This window comes from Vanessa cardui, chromosome 8 (genome assembly GCF_905220365.1).
Source record: "Vanessa cardui chromosome 8, ilVanCard2.1, whole genome shotgun sequence".
Lineage (NCBI taxonomy): Eukaryota > Metazoa > Arthropoda > Insecta > Lepidoptera > Nymphalidae > Vanessa > Vanessa cardui.
Window position 1 is genome coordinate 3449982 of NC_061130.1, and position 24537 is coordinate 3474518.

The 24537-nt window shown below is 34.0% G+C and overlaps 1 protein-coding gene across 2 annotated transcripts in view; it reads left to right on the top strand.

The window, feature by feature from the left end:
• LOC124531676 (protein phosphatase 1 regulatory subunit 14B) overlaps nucleotides 1–24537 on the top strand; it is a 40975-nt gene that overhangs the window by 5665 nt on the left and 10773 nt on the right. For both annotated transcript variants that reach the window (XM_047106170.1, XM_047106169.1), the window contains exon 2: nucleotides 20882–21058. In XM_047106170.1, the coding sequence (XP_046962126.1) occupies nucleotides 20882–21058 (177 nt within the window). The remainder of the gene's footprint in view (nucleotides 1–20881; nucleotides 21059–24537) is intronic.

Consider the following 24537-nt stretch of genomic DNA (forward strand, 5'->3'; position numbering starts at 1 on the left):
TGGTAGTAATTAAACTATGGAATGAGTTTTCAACCGACTTCAAAAAGGAGGAGGTTATCAATTCGTCCAAGAAAACCCTACAGTATATCTATCAAAAAACACAAATATGTTTTTTACAAATTACCTTTTATACAATAATATACTGGATCAATGGGGCAAGGGCACCGTGGCTGACACCGGCTCCAAATATAACAATAACTATAACTACGTTATATAATCGTTAATCGACTTTTAAGTAGTCTAATATTTTTCATTTCATTTTACTTAGGAGGACTCTTAAAAATATGTTGAATACGCAATTTTTTTTATTACTTTTTAGTGCATATTCATTTGTTTTAAAACAGTGTTTTGATTGAAGTCGGTTTTTCTTTTTGTTAAAATTTTATAATTTAAATACAGTACAACGTGCATGTGTTAGAGAGTAATGTAAGGTGTTCAGTGCAAGTCGCGAGCACTCATGTGTTGTGTTACTTGTGTTGGGTTCGCGCGATGCGCTCCGCCGCGCTTTGTACGCTGCGGTACACTCGGCTACAATTGCACAATGCTTTACATTTAAAAAAAAAATACTACTTCACTTCTTACTCAACGTCGTCTATGTCGAGTCGTCTTTATCTTATAAAATACCCATCCTTGAACTTTTCTACGAATATGTATGACGAGCTCCTAAAGTCCTAACACATTAATAACAATTAGCTGTTTATACATGAAGTAAACTAATCTAAAAAAAGCAATATTCAGTCATCGATCTAAAAACCTTGTAGTTACTTTACTTTAACGTAATGTATATTTTTCGTCGATACATGTGAAGCTAATATTCTGCCGTTAGATGCTTGCCGTTATTAAAAATTTTCATATTGCCATAGGCTATTTGACAATGCGAAATATAAATTGTGAATTATTGTAATCAGTGTATATTATGAGTTTAAAAGTGGTGAAAATAATATTTAATTTATTCAAAAATCCATAAATAAAAATGCATTTTTTTCAAACGTTTGTCACGTGACAAATAGCTCCTGATTGGCCGGGCTTATGGTGAAGACATTTTCTTGTAAACTTTGCTTTTCTACTATATGTACCACAGATTAAAATACAGCAAAGTGACGTCACCAACCCCATTGCAGCGCCATATTGTCCAAGTAGCGTTTTCGCGCGTTATTTAAATATGGAATTTTTAATATTTTTCGGCAAATATGTACTAGAAATAAAAAAATCAACTTTTACTGGGTTCCTTAACCTCTACTAAATGCTATAGTCAAATAGCCTATTGTTTTTTCTAACGATCCTTTTACGTTTCGTGGTAGATGTTGGATGTTTTTAATAAACATACAATACAACCCTGAAGTATCATTTTAACATGAAAAAAGGTATAATATTCATCATCGTGATGAATCTGTACAACAACAGCCTGTAAATTCCCACTGCTGGGCTAAAGGCCTCCTCTCCCTTTTTGAGGAGAAGGTATGGAACATATTCCACCACGCTGTTCCAATGCGGGTTGGTGGAAAACACATGTGGCAGAATTTCTATGAAATTTGTCACATGCAGGTTTCCTCACGATGTTTTCCTTCATCGCTGAGCACGAGATGAATTATAAAGACAAATTAAGCACATGAATCAGCGGTGTTTGCCTGGGTTTTAACCCTCAATCATCGATTAAGATGCACACGTTCTAACCACTGGGCCATTTCGACTCATAATATATAAATTTACCATAATATTCATCATCGTGATAAATCTGTACAAATTGTCATTATAATGAATAACATTACAAGGTGCCGCCGCAGACTCGCGGCGTGGAGGAGCGGTCGATAGTTACCCGTCGCGCCGCCGACTCTTGTCCGCTACTCTGAGGCTGGTCGTGAATCGTGATCTCTTATTTCGACAGCTAGTTATACATATAGTACGACACAACTTGGATGTAACATCCGCAAAATTCGTAAAACCGATCACATCCGAATTAAGAACGCTTTCCCGAATTATCAACATTTATTTCTTATATGAATATGATCTTTACACAAACGTTATAACTTGTAATATCATACGAATGAATTCTTTTTTCAATTTGATTTCGATTTACATGCGCTTGTTTTCTCGGGTTGAACTGACGGGAGAATATATAGCGACGAATAGCGTCGAATGGTGCGATAGGAAGCTATTTCTATTGGTTGTATTAATCGGCAGTAATCCGATTTATTGAATTTGCCGATGCTATATCTGAGTTGTGTCGTACTATGTTCATACCGTAACTGTTTTAATAACAAAATCCCTTATCACAATTATATCTGAATGTAATTAAAACGTTTATAATATATCCGGTTTCAACTTCTGAATTATATTATTCTAAATTAAGATACTGTTATCAAGATTAACAGCTAAATTTGTATTGATAATACGGTTTTTATGATTGACAGTTATTTCACTACGATAAGTAATTATGCTTTATAATCCCTCAATGATCAGGTTCGCAGTGCGTAACGCATTTTGTATATATTAAAACAACATACTTTATAAATGCACGTACCCATTTATAACGTTAAATATATCCTATTACTAATGAATAGCTTTTTTAAAACTCAAGTAGAGTTCATCGCCCTTTACACGGGAATACAGTCGATAAGTCTAATGACTTACTCTGACGAATCTAATAAGAACAAATAACTGTTTTAATTTTGAACGTGTAGATTTGATGACAATGATCTCCTGACTGATATTCGCCACAGCAGCAATTCTAGACGTAGACGAATGTTGGGTATATACGATCGTCCAATAGACCAATTATTTGTCCAACCCTCACGTGTAATGTGAATAGTTTGTGAATGTTTGACTATGTTGGATCGTGATGACATGTCAGTTTCAAATATAGTGAAGCACCTAACGCCATCCATAGTTAGAGTGGATGTGTAAAGAGTGTGCTTTGATCGATTGTGAGTTGGGACTAATTGGAATCATATCGGAATAATAGTGAGCCGAGATTGAGCTTTGGTTAGAACTTGTGCATCCTAAACGATGAATTCAAACCCAAGCAAGCACCACTCATGTGCTTAATTTGTGTTTATAATTCATCTCGTAATCTCACCAATCCGCAGTGGGACAGCGTGATGGAATATGTTCCAAACCTTTTCCTCAAAAGGAGAAGAGGCCGGTCGGCCGGCGGAGTGGGAAATTTACATGCTGTTATTGGAGCCATATTTGAAAGTTGGCCGATCGTGTGTGGCCAACATGATAAACTACAGGGCGTAAAGTGCACGATTGTATGTCCAGACACAGGTGCAACGTACGTGCCCTCGCATCCATATTTCCACAGGGCAAGAATTCCACGTTATCAGAGAGTTATCACTCAGAACGAATAGCTGACGTGCCTTCATCATTGGAACATAACACTGCTATCATATATTGTTTTATTGGCATTGTTATATCCATTGTAAGCGATGATTACTAAAGCGTGTACAGTACACTAGAACGGAATATATTACAGATATGTTAATTTATCTTATCTTTGTATATGTAAACTGTATTTCGTCACTTATTATGTAACTAAGATTGAGTTCACACGGTATTATATTGCACGTTTTTTTGCAATATCTTGTCTTATAATAGTAGGGGTGCGTATTGTGTACAGAACCATTCGATATCAACATACAAAATTGACTAAAAACATTCGGCTTGCAGTCTCGTAGTGTATGGTATCATACAATGTCTGACAACTAAAAACAAGTATAGTACGACACAACTTAGATGTAGCATCAGCAAATCCAATAAAACCGATTGCTGCCGATTTATACAACCAATAAAAATAGCTCCCAATCGCGCCGTTCGACGATATCAATCGCTATAGATTCTCGCGTCAATTCAACCCAAGAAAGCAAATATATGTGTCAAAATGACGAATATATTATTAGGTCATATGATATTACAAGTTATTACGTCTGTGTAAAGATCATATTCACATAAGAAATAAATATTGATAATTTGGGATAGCGTACTTAATTCGGATGTGATCGGTTTTACTAATTTTGCCGATGCTACATCTAAGTTTTATCCTAAAATGGAATACAGTTAATATTTTGCAATGTTTTGCCATTTACATAGTCTTATTCTCACGCTGCGTGATTTAGTTTCTTTAACATTATGCTCATCTCTATAAATTAGCCGACTATTTAGGTTAAACAATCTATTTCATAAGCTAATGATTTCTTCCTTAGTACTTTCAAGCGTAGACTAATTATGATAATAACGAAATTAATATATATTTTACTAATTTAATATTAAGAATTCTTTTTCCCATTTTCGAACTCTCCAATCATGTTCCAGTATTACAACCTATAATAATAATACAGTTTCGTCACAATCTGCTTATAATAATATTATATAACTATTATATATATTTGGATAGAATCAACGACGTTTATTTTATAAACAAGACAGGTGAAAGTAAACTTAGAATACCAAGTTTCCCACGCAAATTAAACACGTCCTTCTAGGGACAATGAGTTCCTTTCTACAAGATTTCGCAGACTATTCATAAAACGAAATCTTATTATAAAATATCACATGGCTTAAAACAAAGCCCCTCTTTCACGCTTCTTTGAACTTCTTTCGACTACCGAAAGTATTTTAATACAGTTTCAAACTATGGACGAAATTATTCACGGTTTAAGTGAATTTTGTATTTTTTTAAAGCTTTATTTAAATTGGTTGGAATACGACGACTGTAAAGGATGTCGGATAAATTATACCAACTTGGAACAGTACTGGCGTGTGGCGTAAAAAAATGAGTTATATGTATTACGACGCAAACGTTTTATGTATACCCTCATTTTAACGACCGAGGCCGGGACGGGTACCTAGTTAATGTACACAATTTTACTTTTTATGTTGATGATAAAAAGGAGTTTGTATTTGCAAATTTTTTTATGGCGGATAATACACAAATTATAAAAAAAAAAACAATGTCAAAAATAGTCAGTAATATATCTTTTAATCGTTATCAATCAATTGTTATTTCATAATTCAGCACCATAATTTTAATAATAATAATGTAGAATATTAACACCAATGATATTCTAATAAACAGATACGTTATACCCATACTAAACAACAGAAAAAAGTGTGCCGCGCCGGGGACCGTTTATTTTACATTTCGTTACAAGTAAAAAGGATAACTCGATAAAAACATTAGGAAAAGGGATAACTAGATTTTTTAATTACGCAAAACGTATTACTACATAATTGTAGTGTATTATAACGTATTACTGGCATAGTTATGATGAAAACTACTAAAGGCAAACGTCCCAATTAGGACGTTTTCTAGTCTTCACTTTTTGCGCATTAATGACATATCTGTTTACTAGAACATCATTGATTAACACGAAAATAATTATTGTATACACATTTCTTATAAGCGCATTCAGTTTGTTTATCTATCGTAACGAAAACGCAAAATGTAACACGTGGTACACGGACGTGACTATCGCGTTGTTGAGTTCTATATCCAAACAGTTATTTTTAGGCACAAGAGGCAATCGTGCCTCCGTGTGAAAGCGTTACTGGTCGTGAGTATAAAAAATATTAACGTGTTCTACGCTATACATCTGAGAGAGAAAAACCTTCGATACATGCTGGATGTCTCGACTTAGTACTAATTCAATGTTACCCCATTAAATTTGAAACTTAAATAAAGATGAGACAACATCACATACATTACTCTGATCCCAATGTAAGTAGCTGAAGCACTTGTGTTATGGAAATCAGACGTAACGACGGTACTACAAACACCCAGACCCAAGACAACATAGAAAACTAATTGTAATCTACATCGACTCGGCCAGGAATCGAACCCGGGACCTCAGAGTAGCGTACCCATGAAAACCAGTGTACACACCGCTCGACCATGGAGGTCGTCAAACTTAGCCAGACAAATTCTTTAAATTACGGCACAAAAGAAGTAACTATGCTAAATTTCAGGTAAATCAGATCAATAGATTTGGAGATCTTGTAACGAATCAGTCGGTGGTATTTATATATATGTATATAGATTTAAAAAAAAAGTAAGAGGTTCATAGACTCCGACTTAAAAATTGTCAGATATATATTGTTTTTCCATCAACTTTGTTGTAACTCGTCTCTTCATTACTTTACCTGTACAGTCATTATTAGCATCCGACCTCAATGACCATTGGCAGGACGTTTGTCGGCCTTTGCCAGCTTACTGTAGCAGCTATGCTTTCCAATATGTCCTTGAATCTTACTGTCATTGACTGTTGTTGACATTTACTGTCACTCGTAAATTACAAAATTTATTGTAAACTACATTGACGACCTACAATATAAAATGGTAGTAGACTCGCTTTGGTTTAATAAAAATGCAATTTATTAAAATATACAATAATATTATATAATTATAATGATAGCAATTTTGAATGATTATTCTATTTAACGCAGATTTTTTATTTTGATCATTTGTTTCGAAGTTTCCTTACTAATTTAACTAATTAAACCTCTTTATAATAATAATTATAGATAAAAATAAAATCTTATTAATGTATTTAAATAGCAGGCAACACAGGTCATACTATTTGGAACATTATATTTATTTTAGAACGAAATGCCAAGTTATTGTGTCTAGAGTGAAACGAATGTTAATTTCGATCTCAGATTAAAAAATGAAACGGAACGTCAATTTTTTAAAACGTCAAAAGTGCTGTATAATTTTACTAATTATATCGACGTTTTAACATATTGTGAATTAGGTACGACACACGAGCGTAACTTTGTATTAGATTTTTTTGAATCTGTGTTTACTTATGTTGCATCACTATTTGTCTTTCGTGTTATAACATTTATAAACCGAAGCTAGGAAGTTTCTAGAATTTCAATCACGTGCCTTGTAAACAACGTCAAGTTCCTGGCACCTGGTCTCTCTGCCGTCGTGTCTGAGTGCCGTCCCATGGGGCTATGACTATATAGATGAGGGTGCACACCTATGTTGAACTCTCCCATGCACAAATATAGTACAACACAATTTAAATGTAGCACAACAACTAGAAAGAAAAAATCAATCAATCGATTTTGGCGAATGTATTTGGATATTATATTATCAAGTATTACCGTTGCGTAAAGATCATTTTCGCTTAACATATATATAAAGATTGATGATTTTGAAGTCACTAAATTCAGATGTCGTGAGTTTAAAATTTGACTCTGCTATATCTAAGTTGTGTCATACTATACCTAGTCTTTGACATAGGTTATCGTAGCTGAAAGTCAATAAGAATATTAATATACTTCAATATTTAGTAGCTTCCCGTCTCGGCTTAACAAGAATTGTCTAGAGGTCTTCTTAATTCGTTTATATAGTAGTACACATAACTCAATCATTTTACGTGGAGTACAGTAGAGCTCCCAGTTGGCACAATTTATCCGTCATCTTCAACAATCATAGTCATATTTTAGCCAATCAACTTAGAACCTTATTGAATTATAAACCTAAAACTTCCTCAGGATTCACTCTTGTCATTGAAAACTGTGTGAAAATCTGTTTGATAGTTTTTGAGTTTATTGCGTTCAGACAGACACGGTTTGCAGGGCAGTGATTGTTAATATGTAAAAGAAAAACATAATGTTGTCTTAAATTTTCGCGATTATTACACATTTAAATAAAACTAGTTATAACGGATTGTAATCGCGTATATTAATTATTTTGGACATCCCGACGTTTCGAGCACTTTACAGCGTTGGTGGTCACGGGTAGTCTACCCGTTATAACTAGTTTTATTTAAAAGAAAAACATACTGTAGTACAAAAGCTAAGGGCCTGTAAATTTTCCTGTGCTGGGCTAAGGGCTCCTTCCCGATTGACGCGGTTTTTTAGCTTATTCCACAAAGCTGCTCTATAGTGAGATGGTGTATACAGTATATGCGGTGATTAGCAATCGCTTGATACAGATCTTCTTAGAATTATTTTTACATAGCTTAAGCTCATATATTTGCATTTATTTTTTACATGTATTCCATAGCTATGATGTTATCTTCGATTTATATTATAAGAAATATAAATGTGTCTTTCTTAGAAATCGTCATATGTTATTATACGTTTTAGTATGTATGACTTGTACCATCTCTTTTTTATTGAGTTCAGATTTTAGAGCTCAAAAGTTATGTTTTTCGCCGAATTTATCAAAATCCATTATGTATATTGAGTACAAAATTATCATTGGCTTCTGATAATGTAGTAAAGTGCTTCGTAGAATAAAATAAATGGAGTATAGAGTTAAGAAACATCATTTCCAGCCGAGTGACTAAGATCTGAAAGCGGTTTTTAATTGGTCTGATTGATGGAGGTTCAATACGAACATCAATCAATCAAATGAACTCCAATCAATCAATCCAATTACAAAATAAAAAAAAAAGATAAACGAAGAAGTTATTTTATTTTAATGTGATCTTATATTATCCAACTAGCGACCGGTCCCAGCTTCGCACGCTTGGAATATTGATAACAAATATACAACAAATTTTGTTTATTTACGACATCACATTGCGAACTTCTAAAGTTATCAGTGTTTCTTTACTATATTGTCCAAGTATTATTTACAAAAACAACAACAACAACAGCCTGTAAATTCCCACTGCTGGGCTAAAAGCCTCCTCTCCCTTTGAGGAGAAGGTTTGGAACATATTCCACCACGCTGTTCCAATGCGGGTTGGTGGAATACACATGTGGCAGAATTTCTATGAAATTTGTCACATGCAGGTTTCCTCACGATGTTTTCCTTCACCGCTGAGCACGAGATGAATTATAAAGACAAATTAAGCACATGAATCAGCGGTGCTTGCCTGGGTTTGAACCCGCGATCATCGGTTAAGATGCACGCGTTGTAACCACTGGGCCATCTCGACTCCTTAAAAACCTTCCTTTTACAAAAACCTTCCTCTTGAATCACTCCATCTATTAAAAAAACATTAAAATACCTACGTTGTGTCATTTTAAAGATTTAAGCCTACATAGAGATATAAGCATAGAGAACGATTTTGTTTTCAACCGACTTCAAAAAGGAGGAGGTTATCAATTCGTCTGTATTTTATTTATTTTTTTTTATTATTTTTTTTTTTTTTATGTTTGTTACCTCATAACTTTTTACTGGGTGGACCGATTTTGATATTTTTTTTTTTGTTTGAAAGGTAGTGCTTCCCGTGGGGTCCCATTTTTTTTTAAATTTTTTTCTATGATGGTATCCGTATGAAAACGACATAAGTCTTAAATTTGCATTATGTATATGCGCGACAAATAGGTGAATAACTTAAAATCACGTTAACCAATTTTGATGATTCTTTTTTTATTATAAAGGATATACTGTAAGGGTAGTTTGGTGAAAGTTTGGTAAGGTTCTGAGCACAGGATCCATGACAAATTAAGGGAACGGGAGGGAACGGAACAATTCTGAGGAGCACGTTAGCAATACTCGGTCGAATCTTCTATTTATGGGTTACTTGGATATTTGAATCACCTTCCGGAACGTGGTTATGTTCATGTAATTGTCATAATCGAATATTATAATCAACTAGCGACCCGCCCCGACTTCTCACGGGTGCAATACTCATACTAAATATACTAAAGAATTTGTTTATTTACGACATCACATTGCAAACTTCTAAAATTGTCAGTGTTTCTTTACTATATTATTCATTTATTATATACACAAACCTTCCCCTTGAATTACACTATCTATTAAAAATCCGCATCAAAATCCGTTGCGTAGTTTTAAAGATATAGGGACAGAGAAAGCGACTTTGTTTTATACTATGTATTGACGGAACTCCTAAACGGCTTACAGTTAGGGTGCGATTTGGGGCAGAATTCTTTCTGTCTTTAATCAAATTTTGTGTATATGATGTGATGTCATATGATGTACGACATAGCATACGAATAGCTCTTTTGCAAAGTTTTTTTACTGAGGTCGATTACAGCTCTTTCGAGGGTGGTACCTTGTAGTTTACGCTGCATGACGTATTAAAGCCGCATTTTCGAAAGTCTATTTTTGCTTTATTCGAAAGTTTCTTTTGAAATTGTCCCTGAAGTAGTTTCTGATTCATATAAACGGCACGCTTAATCTATCTATATTAAGAAAAAAATGTTAGTCTACATCAGCTTCACTTAAAATCAAAAAATAAATAAAATTTTAACAAAAAGAAAAACCGACTTCAAACAAAACAGTATTTTAAAACAAATTAAAATGCACTAAAAAGTAATAAAAACAATTGCATATTTAACATATTTTTGAGAGTCCTCCTAGGTAAAATGAAATGAAAAATATTAGACTACTTAAAAGTCGATTTACGATTATATAACGTAGTTATAATTATTGCTATATTTGGAGTCGGTGTCAGCCAACCCTATACTATACCTATCAAAAAACAATACGAGAATACTTTAAGAAATGTTTCTTACAAATTACCTTTTATACGATATTATACTGGGTCAATCAAGAGGCTCGTATCGCTTCTTTCTTTTGATTGTTGAAGCGTGTGCCTGTGGCTGACACCGGCTCCAAATATAACAATAACTATAACTACGTTATATAATCGTAAATCGACTTTTAAGTAGTCTAATATTTTTCATTTCATTTTACCTAGGAGGACTCTCAAAAATATGTTAAATATGCAATTATTTTTATTACTTTTTAGTGCATTTCAATTTGTTTTAAAATACTGTTTTGTTCGAAGTCGGTTTTTCTTTTTGTTAAAATTTTATTTATATACTATGTAGTTAGTTAGTCAGTTAGTTAGTATAGTATAGATACATTAAATTTCGTATACACAAGTTTCCAACGGAATGAATGTATGTAAAGTAATAAATATTATTTACTGAAGAGGTTAATAGCCTTCGTCTGACTTCGGTTCTTACACTGTCTAGTCAAATATTGCATCGAAGTTTAGTCACCCTAGGGACGAGTGCTTTGTTCTGAATAAAGGCACTCGTCACCCTACACTTTGCTTTCATCGTTTTCATCTCGTTGCGCCGTTATGGTTCTCGCTATTACCCAATTGTCATGTCTAAAGAGCAAGTTTACAAACTCTGTGGCACAACTTGTCGCCTCTAAAAGATATACAACGGATTATTGTGCTCGATTTGAAGTAAAGCTTAAGCTGTTTTAATTGTAGTTAAACCTTATCTTAACTTTTGTTTTATTATATTCATTACCAAGTTTCGGTCGTTTCATAATTAGCTAATTATGTTACTGTCGTACTGTAAATAATATGCTTTAAATATGTTTATCTATGAGAGCTGAGATGGCCCAGTGGTTAGAACGCTTGCATCATAACCGATGATTGCGGGTTCAAACCCAGGCAAGCACCACTATATATATGTTTTTAATTTGTGTTTATAATTCATCTCGTGCTCGGCGGTGAAGGAAAACATCGTGAGGAAACCTGCATGTGTTGCACCAACCCGCATTGGAACAGCGTGGTGGAATATGTTCCCAACCGTCTCCTGGAATGGAAGAGGAGGCCTTATCCCAGCAGTGGGAAATTTACAGGCTGTTACTTTACTTTGCTTTATGTTTATCTATTATTTGTAATTTTGTTTAAACCACCAAGGGCTCAGGTGCTGAGAACACACATCGTATAAACGTATCTAGAGGCATCTATTTTAAAACATATATGAAAAGGTAAAAAATAAACTTTTCGTTATATTCGAAACTAGCTGTGCCTGCGACCTTGTACGCGTTTGAATTTAGCAAAAAAAAATGTTATTGTAGTCTAAGTTACTCCCTTATATATAAGTTATCTGCCAGAGAAAGTCCCGCCAAAATCGGTCCAGCCGTTCCAGAGATTAGCCGGAACAAACAGACAGACAGAAAATGTAAAAAAAAAATATTTAATTTGTACCTATGTACCGTGTATAATTACATATGCATTGAGTAAAAACGGGCTATTTTAATATTGCAAACATACACTCCAATTTTATTATATGTATAGATAAGTAAAAACATTAGATTTAACTAATACATAATAAATGAAATATGTGAAATTAAAAACCATAACTAACCACTTAAACATATTACGATACTTGAAAAGTCAAGCGAGTTTAAATAATTTATTTTTAAATATTCCTATTTGATCAGCAAACACCTCGATTGATTTATTTTTAAGTATCTGTAAAGTCTGCTTCAATATATTATTAGGTTTAATCTACAAGGCTGTCTGGAAGAGATCGCTACATACTTAGCTAATATGATTTTTAATGTTTTCTTATCAACCGACTTCAAAAAGGAGGAGGTTATCAATTCGTCTGTATTTTTTTCTTTTTTTTTTATGTTTGTTACCTCATAACTTTTCAATGGGTGGACCGATTTTGATATTTTTTTTGTTTGTAAGGTAGTGCTTCCCATGTGGTCCCATTTTAACTCTGCCCTATTGAACCTCTGCTATTTGAATGTAATATATCTTTATCGTATACTAATATCACAGTCAATTGTTTTGATTTGTGCGTTATTTTATATGTTTTTATAGTAAATTTGTGTTGATTTGATTCAGTTACTTATATATTATTTAATTGGTATTTAACAATAGTATGGGTACAAGTTGTCGTCTGAAATTATCTTCATTCATAAATTCATTCGTCCATTCATTCACTGCTTCTAAAAATAACTCATTAAGTATAATGATGGGCAATTTACGCTCGTTTCAGTACATTTTATTATGGATTATATATGTGACGGCGTATAAAGCTGCCCTTAGCAACGCGTACCCTTTGCCCTTGCCTTCAAGTAGTACTCGTGTATCCTCGCTTTACTTCGGCCGTAGTAGACGACACGCTGCAATGCCTCACCCGTTTAAAATTAATATTTTATAAGATGCAGTCCGAAACAAACGCGCTTTATCTACGCTGTAGATGCAAGTTAGCGATTGAAGCTTGACTATACTGACGCTTCTAGTAGAGGTTGGAGGTTGAGCTGAGATGGCCCAGTGGTTAGAACGCGTGCATCTTAATCGATGATTTCGGGTTCATACCCTGCCAAGCATATAATATATATGTGCTTAATTTGTGTTTATAATTCATCTCGTGCTCGGCGGTGAAGGAAAACATCGTGAGGAAACCTGCGTATGTCTAATTTCATCGAAATTCTGTCACATGTGCATTTCACAACCCGCATTGGAACAGCGTTCCAAACCTCTTCTTAATGGAAGAGAAGGCCTTAGCCCAGCAGTGGGAAATTTACTAGTGGTGTAAGTGGGACTAATGTTAATAAGTGGTTTGATTTTAGAGTGTAAAGGGGGAGGGGCGGGACGTACGGGGTCACGGTTCGTAGGAAGCACGCTCGGCTGTGTTCGATAGTTATCGTATCCACTTTGCAGCGTCCGAGAGGGTTAATGATTGCTAAGCCTTTGTTTCTCATTACGATAACAATGTGTTCTTCCGCTATTCAGCCAGTGATATAGCTATCAGATAAGAACATATTTTAATTTTTAAAAGTGGAATATGTCATATAGGTTAGGTTATTGTTTATGAGTTTTGTTGTGTATGAGGTAAGACGTTCTTACCTATTACCTGCCATAACTGCCGGGCATCTAAGTTCCCCGAGCCTTATTTCACTTTTTAGTTTGAGTTAGGTGTGGCGGCTTGTTTTTTTTTATTTACTGAACATCGGAAGATCTTCCATAGCGTTGGAGCTCATCATGACTTACGCAGTCATGATATTAACCTAAGAAGCCCAATATACCTACGCACAATTAGTGTTAATTAGTCATATTCCATAGAAAAAAAATCTATTGAAATTTGTTAATAGACGCAGACTTTAATTCGTACACATAATACTTACATTGTGTTTATATGTTTGAAAGCTTCAAACGGCCTAAGTAAGAAACTGACTTTACACAAATATTAGTGTGATATCTGAGGTTGCATTTGAGATGCTATTTCTTGTATGTTTAATATATTTGTCAACTTTTTTACATAACATTCACGGGCCGCAAGGAAGATGTTCGCGGGCCGCGGGTTGCCGACCGCTGTTTTACATCGTCAATGCGCCGCCAACCTTGGGAACTAAGATGTTATGTCCCTTGTGCGTGTAGTTACACTGGCTCACTCACCCTTCAAACCGGAACAAAACAATACTGCGTACTGTTATTTGGCGGTACAATAACTGATGAGTGGGTAGTACCTACCGAGACGTAGACCAGACGTAGACCAAGTAATATATAAAATCTGATAGTGTAGTGCGGACGACTAGTGTTATATAAATGTACGAATGCGATTGTCATCTAGGTCTGCCTGTGCACGCGTATCGAGGTAGTTTGCAATGAGAGTTTCATAACATCATCGGTCAACAACCTAATATATTTAATAGGGATGGGCTGAATATTGATTTTATGTTCGGTATTCGGCTGCTAACGAATAAGTTTTTATTCGTTAAAATCTCGAACATGTTTAATCTATACATATGATAAAATTAGAGTGTCTGTTTGTAATATTAATAGCCTCTTTTGACTCAAGTCATATGTACGGGACTTTCACTGGCAGATAACTAATATTATGAGGAGTAACTTAGGCTATACAATAATATTTTATTTTTTACGCTTAGCATAGTGTAATCGTATATTTTTCAACGCGGAATATGTACCAACATATGTATACTTGGTTATTTCACACACATTTCACTTCAGTATCATTGAGAGCACAGTGAGAAAAAAAAATGAAAGACTCTCATTTTATATTTATCTTATATTATTAAGTTCGTACTATTAATGAAACGACCCTTAAATATTTATTTAATTCCCTTTTTGATATTTGTTAGCGGCGGCAGAAATAAATCATCTGTGAACATTTTAACTGTCTAACTAATACGGTAAATGAGGTACTGCTGCTAGTGACAGACGGACGCACGGCTGACACCAATAATAGGGCGAGACCCTATTCATATTTTAGCCTTTGGGTACGGAACCCTAACATAAATGATGTAATAACAGGCAAGTAAAGAATCGAGAGAAGTACTTGATACTGCTTGCCTTAATTACTTTTATCGATAAATAATCATCATTACCGGTTATTACCAAAAAGAAATTAAATTATCATTATTACATAGTATAAAATAAAGTCGCTCACCGCTGTGTGTCTTTATGTACGTATGTATCTTGAAAATTACACAACGGATTTTGATGTGTTTTTTTTTTGAGAGATAGAGTGATTTTATAAATAATACACGGAAAATATAGTAAAGAAACAGTCACAACTTTAAAAGTTTCTAATGTGATATCGCGAATAAACAAATTCTGTATTATATTCAGTATCAATATTGCAACCGCGAGCCAGGGCGAGTTGCTAGTATGAAGTAATTTTCAAAATTGCAATTTATTTTTAAATTATGCAATGTCGGTCCGTAAGTAATTACATTACGTCCGTAGCTAGTGGGTATACAGTTGGTGCAGGTCAGGGTAATATAATGGATGACGCGAAAACGACGAGGCAGTTTCCGACTTACGCAGGTTGAATGATTATATGAATACTAGTAGTCGCCCGCGACTTCGCCGACTTTTTACGGCGTTGGTTGTCAAGTGTTAGGCAAAATAGTAGCCTATGACCTTTCTTCAAGTTTGCTTCGTACCAAATTTCATCGTCGTTTCGTGGTCATGAAAGACCGAAAGACAGACAGAGTTACTTTCACATTTATAATATTAGTTTAGATTATAATATAATAGTGATCCTGGGCATATCACCCTTACCTGTGTATCAAAATCAAAATAAACTTTATTCGAGTCGGCTTTTTTACAAGCACTTTTGAATCGTCATTTAACAATTAAGTGAATCTACCACCGGTTCGGAAAGTAGATTATACCGAGAAGAATCGGCACACATGATCACATCATATGCTAATAGAAAACAATTTACAACCACGTGATATGTTGGGGTATACTCTGCACAGCTGCCTCGTACAGCGCACATCCTCAGAAAGACACAACACGCAGAATTGGATCCTCGGTCCTCACACAGGGCTCAAAATTTAGGTCGTGGACACTTACGGAGGAGTGGCGCTTGGCAGCTATCCCAGATTCAAATAAAATAAATCTCTTTCAACCTGGACTACGCTTCGCTTAGCGGAGCACGGGCAACGATTGCGTATGTTAAAAGTTGCCTGTACACGTTATAATATAGATTGATATATGGGCAGACATTGCAGATATTTTAGAAAATAAAATAAAAGTAAAGTAAAAGCCTGTAAATTTCCCACTGCTGGGCTAAGGCTTCCCCTTCCATTAAGGAGAGGGTTTGGAACATATTCCACCACGCTGTTCCAATGCGAGTTGGTGGAATTGTGCATTCCACCAAGTGGCAGAATTTCGATTAAATTAGACACATGCAGGTTTCCTATGCATATACACATATAGTTGTGCTTGCCTGGGTTTGAACCTAAAATCATCGGTTAAGATGCACGCGTTCTAACCACTGGGCCATCGCAGTTCCGTTTTCATAATCATCTTATATTTTACAGAGAGGAATATATAAGACACTAACTAGTTGAACTGGCGTTACCCGTGCGAAGTTTATTAAACTACGTATGGTTCACTAATCGTTACCCTCAGTTGTAAACAGGGGTGAATTAAAAGTAGTCGTATGTATTTCGACGATAATCAAAACATCTCCATACGAAATATAATCTATGGTAAATCGAACACTTGAACAGACAGAGCTGCATTCGCTTTTATAATATTAGTATAAATTATACAATTAGTCATCATAGTAGCTAATAGGCTATTTGAAATTGTGAAAAATAAATTGTGAATTATTGTAATCAGTATATATTATGAGTTTAAAAATGGCTATTTACTAACAAAGTTTGAAAATAATACTTATTTTTTTCAAAAATCTATAAATTAAAATGCAAATTTTCAAACGTTTGTCACGTGACACAAAACGCTCCTGATTGGCCTGGGCTTATGATGAAGTCACTTTCTTGTAAATTTTGCTTTTCTACTATATGTACCACAGACAATACAGGAAAGTGACGTCACCGACCCCATTGCAGCGCCATATTGTCCAAGTAGCGTTTTTGCGCGCTATTTAAATATGGAATTTTTAATATGATATTTTTCGGCAAATATGTACTAGAAATAAAAAACACAACTTTTACTGGGTTCTTTAATTTCTACTAAATAATATAAAATGGATTTTAAAAACCAGTCAAATAACCTATTTCGGGTATAATAAGTGTCGTAAACCTTTCGCGCTGGAGAGAATTTAAAATGCGTAATTTTATAGTAGATACTTCTCTATAATACTTGGGTACAAAGGCGATTGAGTAGACTCGTTTTGAAACAGAAAAATCTTACGTTAATTTTTGTAATAGCAAATGAAGATGGTATAATTTTTTAAAACACTTGTACGATACTCATGTTGTGAAGAGCCGGTACGAGCTCAGTAAGTGGTCGTTAGTGTAGGCTACGTAACGTGGAGGTGCATCCGCCGCGTTTGCACCACTCACCACTACATACAAACTTATAGTCGGGTAGATACTCTCGAAGAGACCGCGTGGTAGCCTGTGTTACCGTCACAGTAATAACTTACGTATATTTTCATATCCATAGATTATCTATAGATTACATCGAGTTTTTTTTTTTAGAACTCAGATGTTCGATTGTCGAAGATAAAATATAGACAGTCTTCCATTTTCATAATTAATAGTGTAATTATTTTATATTTTAAATATATGTACACAAATTATGTTTTTTTATGTATTAAAATTTATTTTTAGGTAGAGGTCATCGTAAGAATTCATTAAAACGCAACATATGTTCCGCCTTTTTTTTATTTGTCCTTAATTTTAATGCTGTACATCAGAATACGGTATTTTCGTTAATGAAAATTAAATTTTAAAATTTAAAATATATGTAGAAATATACTTGAATATTTTGATTTGGGTTATTAATTTATTATATTAAAATTAATCGTCGTAATTTTTAATCTGTATATTATGTGCCTTACAACATGAGCCGCCTTGATGTGATGTCAGACAGGCAAAAACTGTCATTTTATTCTCACCTGGCAGTTTGAACACAAACAACTTATCTGGAGTTTTAATGCTAGTGTTCGTACAGTTGGGGCAAGAAAATGTTCGTCACCTTAAGATTTATTTTCGTGTGCTCAGTATGAGCGATAATCTGCTTTACCGATCGAGCATATATGACACTGACAGACATATTTTGACAATTCAGTAGAAGATATCATATCTAATTTGAATTTGTAATGACTAATTACACCATTAAAAAGGTTTCATGCTGATATAAGACTAGACGTAGTCCAAAGATGTTACACTATTTTGAACCAAGTTATTATACTATGTAAGTGTCATTTTATATGCAGTTGTCTGTTTAGTGCTTAGTTTCAAAAGGGACTAAGAGTGTAAGACTTGATAAAGGAATGAATTTGAAAACTGACGATGGTTTTCTTACTCTGACGATTGTATTTCATTATTTTCAAATAACGCCAAATAACTACTTGCCTTGAATGAGTGCTAGTCGTATGTGTATGCAACACAACTATTGTTTTTATCAATTTGACGTCACCAAAATGTTTAACAGCTTTTTTGTGGAAATAAAAGAATATGATTATGATATTTATTTTATGGTAAGGAAATGTTAATATTGCTGAAATTTTTTTTTTTAATTTTTTTGTGTTACTTTTTATCTGGAAAATCAAATTTTTGAAATGCTTTATCAAACATAGTAGATTTAACGTAGTCCTATTGTACTAAACGAAATAAAATATTAGTATTTGATTAATATGATTCAGTAGCAAGCATGTAATAAGCCATAATGTGCTGGCTACTTGGTCTCCTTATTCTTTTTTTATTATTCTATTATTATTGCAAAAAGCTAAAAAAATGGTACTGAAAAATATTGCCTACCAAAAAAAAATATGGTTTTAAAAACTCTTTAAAAAGCTAGGATTGAGTACAATAAAAAAATTCGTTTTTTTTTTAATAGTAATAGCAAACCCCTAATTAATTAAGGAATTAATAATATTCATATTTACCCCTCCTTTTAAGCTTATTACTTGTGTTAGGAGTACATTGATAGCCAAGGGGTTAGAGTCCTACGAATTTTTAATTTTTTTTTCCGTTTGCATACGGTAAATAGAACGTTTTTGGGCAATGGTATACGCATATATAATAAGATACCGGAAAATATAATCAATTTACCATTTTCAAAATTTAAAAATATTATTAAGACTAAATTAATAAATAAATCATACTATTCATTAAAAGAGTACTTTTTAGAAAGAAACGCCTGGAGTTAGGCTCGGCTTCCATCATAGGACGCTAATTACTGTCAGTAACAGCATTGTAAATGTGTTTATTTGAAAAGAGCAACTATGCGAGTTTCTTGCCGTTTCTTCTCGCTAGAAGCTGCTTTCTGAAACGGTGGTAGTATTTGATTATTGACGATTCAAAAACGCTTCATTGTGAAGTTTACTTGAATAAAATTGATTTGATTTGATTTGATTGATTTGATTTTAAATGTAGCCGTCCGTAAGCCATTATTTTAACGCTTAACTTACGTAACGTACCTTTGAATATTACGTGAATTGTGTAAGGTTTAAGACTGGTTAATAAAATGGCATAAATAATAATAATAAAAAAAATAAAAAATGTTTATTAAAGATCAGTCTCCACAATCATCAGTTCTAAAGCCCATTCATTATATCATCTAGGGATTTACATATGTGTGACTAATCTAGACTGGCATTTTGATAACTTATTCTAAATATTGTTTTGTTGTATTCGGTTGAATAAAATAGTAAACAAATATATTTTTTTGGAGCACCGTTACAATTAAGTTTCTTGAAAAGTTTCTCGGTTAAATTCGATAGCATTCCGAAACGGTGGTAGCTTTACTTAGTTTGTTAAACAACGATTCAAAAGTGTTTGTAAAAGTCTATTTGAATAAAGTATATTTTGATTTTATGTGATTCAAACGAAACGCTAGTATTTATATATTCATAAAAATTAGTTAATTTTAAGTGAAGCGTAATAAAAATATTTGAAAGTAATTGCTCTATTATACTGAAAACTATTATAGCTTATGTTAATACAACAATTTAATATAGTTAAAGACTTTTTAAGTATAGCTGATTTCCATAAAAATTCGTTTTATTTACAAATTGAAATATCTGGCATCCGGCCCAATCCTGCATATTATGCTATCCGCCTGTTGACTAAGAATATACACATTTACATACATATCGTTGCATGACATATGACGCTTCTGATATGAGGCTTCCACAGGGATCAAACATTGAGCCTTTCTTTTTCCTAATTTGTATAAATGATATAACTTCCCATATAACAAAGTAAATTCTTATTACTTGTAAGAAGACAAAACAAGTAGTCAATTTTAAAAATAAATTACCATGTTAGTATATATAACAAGAAACCGGGAAATATAATCAATTTACTGTTTACAAAATTTAAAAAAATTATTCAGACTAAACTAACAAATTAATTTTTATTATTACTTAAAAGTGTACTTTTTATAAAAAAAGCGGAGTTAGGCTCTGGTTCTTATAAATAACAGCATTGTAAAACAATTTATTAGAAAAGAGCAACTATGCGAGTTTCTTGCCGTTTCTTCTCGCTAAAGGTTGCTTTCCGAAACGATGGTAGTGTTTAATGTTGTTAATCAAAGTAGTTTAGAATGGTGTTTATTTTACGATTACCTGCAGTTATGTTATATTACCTGCAAGCGATCAGATCACTTTCCATCAGATGAGCCTCAAGCTCGTTTGCCCCCTATAACATAACAAAAAAGCTTGCTTAATGAGATAGTAACATAATTATATGTATTAATACTGATTATAAGTTAGTAATAGGTATGTAATGTTTCAGAGCCGCAACAGCGGCGGCGGCAGCGGCATGGAGTGCGGCGTTGCGGCGGCGACGGGCGCGTTTCCTGCGCGGGCGCACCCCCCACACCCGCCCCACGCCGCGCACCCCGCGCTCTCGCCCACCGAGCGCTCGCCCGCTAAAGCCGGACTACACGTCAACTTCAGTGATAAGGGCGAGGTACTCTATATTTATCATTTCCTATAACCATTACTAAAAGTTATCAGAGTCACGTACTTAAATGCTTTTATTTCAAAAGGTCGTAAATTCCAAGCCTTTGACAGTAGTACCTTCATAGTGATTCTATTTAGGTGATGTTATCAATACAGTACTTTTAATAAATTTGTTTTTTAACACTGCTATGGTACATGTTACCTAGAATAGGTACACTTTTATCATAAAACACCAGAAATAGTGCATGTGTAAAATGCAACAAGCGTTTTAAATCCAACCTTTTTTAAAATGATTGCTCCTTTTCGATAAAACATAAATAATAAAAAATCAAGTCATTAAATTTCAAATGAAAACTGTACATGACATACATTTACTCTTTGTACATTAATTAGTCTGATGGAAGGACAAAGGGAACGTTATTGCGTTTTTCTCGTAAACACGGGAGTTTAATCAAAACTGGATGAAAATTTAGATCGTGTAATATAGCAAAAATGTTCATGAACTTTTCCTTCAACTAACTACCGATTCTAAAATATCACAATTTGACACATCGCAATTAAAGAAAAGGACGCCTGCCTTCGTGTTATCCATGTAGTTATATTCAATGGAATTTATAGAAGCAGAAGACCGGTATAAAATAGGTAACTTGAAACTTATACGTGGGAGGGCTTAGCTTCTTAGAAAAAAAGATACGTGGGAAATACTGTTTAAAAATAAAATCTATTTGATCAATTAATGAGGACGTAATCCTAAATTAAAAAAAACTGCCAAGAGTTAGATAATATACCCAGACCTAGAGCTGTAAAATTTGGTTGGGGACCTCTTTTCTTAGTAGTTGCTCTAATAGTGATGCCAAGTTCAAACCTTATCTAGAAAAAATGCCTTTTTAAACTATTCACATTATTCAACTTTTTTAATTTATAGGCAGTAGGGGGCAGCATTAACTATAAGGCTGGGACGAAAAGGTATTAGAAATGCCGTGAGCATCACTTAACTTGATGTGACATCGCTCATGACATGTTATTGTTGATCTATTTACCCAAGGTTCGAATATATTTCAAAAGTGGCTATGCGCAGGGCCATATTTAGGGGAGGGCAACCGGGGCAACTGCCCTGGGGTCTCCACATGAGAAGGGGCCTCCACATGAGAGGGGGCCACAGTTTTCAGCAAGTTAACAAATACTGAGATATAGTCAAATTATAATAATGTTACTATTTAATATTTTAAAAGTTACCGATACAAATACGAAACAATTCATAGCTTATTGATTGAAATAAAAAAACAAAAACTAATTGATTCATAATAATATAATTATTTGGGTGTTCACGCTTCTGTTTGTCTAGGGCCCTCACTGCTTTGTGGCCCCGGGGCCTCCACACCCTTAAATCCGACTCTGGCTATGCGTGCACGGGATGTCTGTATCTTGGCGCAGATTTCCAGCACCAGAGCTAGCCATATATTTGCCTGTGTTTACAAAGTAAACGTCTGCTGTGTAGAGTCACTTCTACTGCTTCCATTGAAGTGAAATAAGTAGGTACTTGTGTTCTTACGAGTGTTTTAAGGCGTTTTCCTCGCTGTAATCGCTGTAGATAATTGCTTTTTGCTCCTTAGCGGGCTTTAAGTCGTTTTTTGTACAAAAAAAGAGAAATCAATTCCTCTTCCATATTTAAAACTGTTATTTGAAGGTAAATTTATTTAAATGTTTTTTTTTTTTTATTATTTAAAACTCACTTGTTCATTGTCATTAATTATCAGTATAAGTAATAATCTCATCAAAAATAAATTACAAAAGTAATTGTATTTACATTAAAAGTAAAATATATTCTTAAAAAAATTATTGAAAACAGATTAAAAGTATATAATTATCAGATTTGTATCTGATAACTTATAATATGTTTATTCGGAATATAAAAATCAATAAAGTGTGCAAATACTTTATTGAGCACACGTTATTTGAAACAAGTATAGCAAAAGGTTTATAAACTGAAAGCCTTACACCTTAAGCCCATTACACAATGAAAAAAATAAGGAATAAGGAATAGCTGAATCTAGCGATGGCAGCACCGTTAATCAATGCATAATTCAAAAATGTATTATTCCTTAAATAATAAATAAGAATAAAATTTCCACTGCTGGACATAGGCCTCTCCAAGTGCACGCCACTGTGGTCATTCTCCGCATCCAGCTCCTGCTTGCCGCCTTTCGTAAATCGTCACTCCACCGTGCCTGAGGACGTCCTACACTATACGTTTGCCGAGACGTAGTCTCCACTCTAGAACGCGTTGTCCCCAACGGTGGTCGGTTCTGCGACAAATATGACCAGCCCACTGCCACTTCAGCTTACTAATTCTTATTTCTTATAGCCAGCCAATCACAGGGCATTTTTTCAACGAAATGTCATAACAATTAGGTTATGTTTTTGACACTCGTGCTTCGTGCACAGACCAGCTGTAGGTATTCAACCGCTGTGATTGGTTGAATATTGTAGCCTATCGCCTATTGTGTTTTGGTGGCTGCGCTATTCCGTATATCTTGTCCCTTATTCCTTATCTCCTATACCTTAATTGTTACATTGTGTAATGGGCTTTACACATACTAATATATCATTTAAAACTGTACAAGTTTTAAATAAAATTTCCATAACACGTTGAATTATGAAAACAAAGCGTATTGTTTTCATAATTTTATTTCCGTAACAATTCTTTGATTTGTTTATTTAATTCAGAGGCGATGCGAGATTTTCAATCGTCCCTTTGTAAAATGAAACGCAGACGCGTACTAAAAATATTGAATGTTGATTGAAATTCTTTTCGATAACATCCTTTTGTCTTTTGATAAAATATTCTGATAACTTTAAAGTTAGTCAACTCCTTAAAAAATGAGGAAATGATTGTCTTTTGTTTTGTTTTTAATTATTAGGTTGTGTGTTTATATGAGTTCATATTTAATATATCTTTTATATAATCTTAATAAGTGTTCACTTCCGCCAATAGACCATTCCTTACATCGCACCAATGTGCCACAGACTTCGGGAGCTGAGAGGTTACGTCACTTTTGCCCATAGTTACATTAATTCACTCATCCTTCAAACTGGAATACTAAAATACTAAGTATTGCTCTTTAGTTGTAGAAAATGTGATGAGTGGGTAATACCTACCCAGAATTTCACAAAGCCTTCGCAGTAAATAACTGATAATGTATACATACATAAATACAATCATAAATGTTTGAATGTCATAGTAACAATATAAAGATCGTAATAGTAATTTTCCATAAAAAAAAACATAAAGAGATTATCACGAAAAAACAATTTTTTTTTTGTATAAGTTGTCGGACGAGTGTATGTGCCACCTGATGGTAAGTGGCCACCATCACCCATAGACAATGACTCTGTAAGCAATATTAACTATTCCTTACATCGTTGATGCGCCATCAACCTTGGGAACTAAGTTGTTATGTCCCTTGTCAGGCACAAGTTACACTG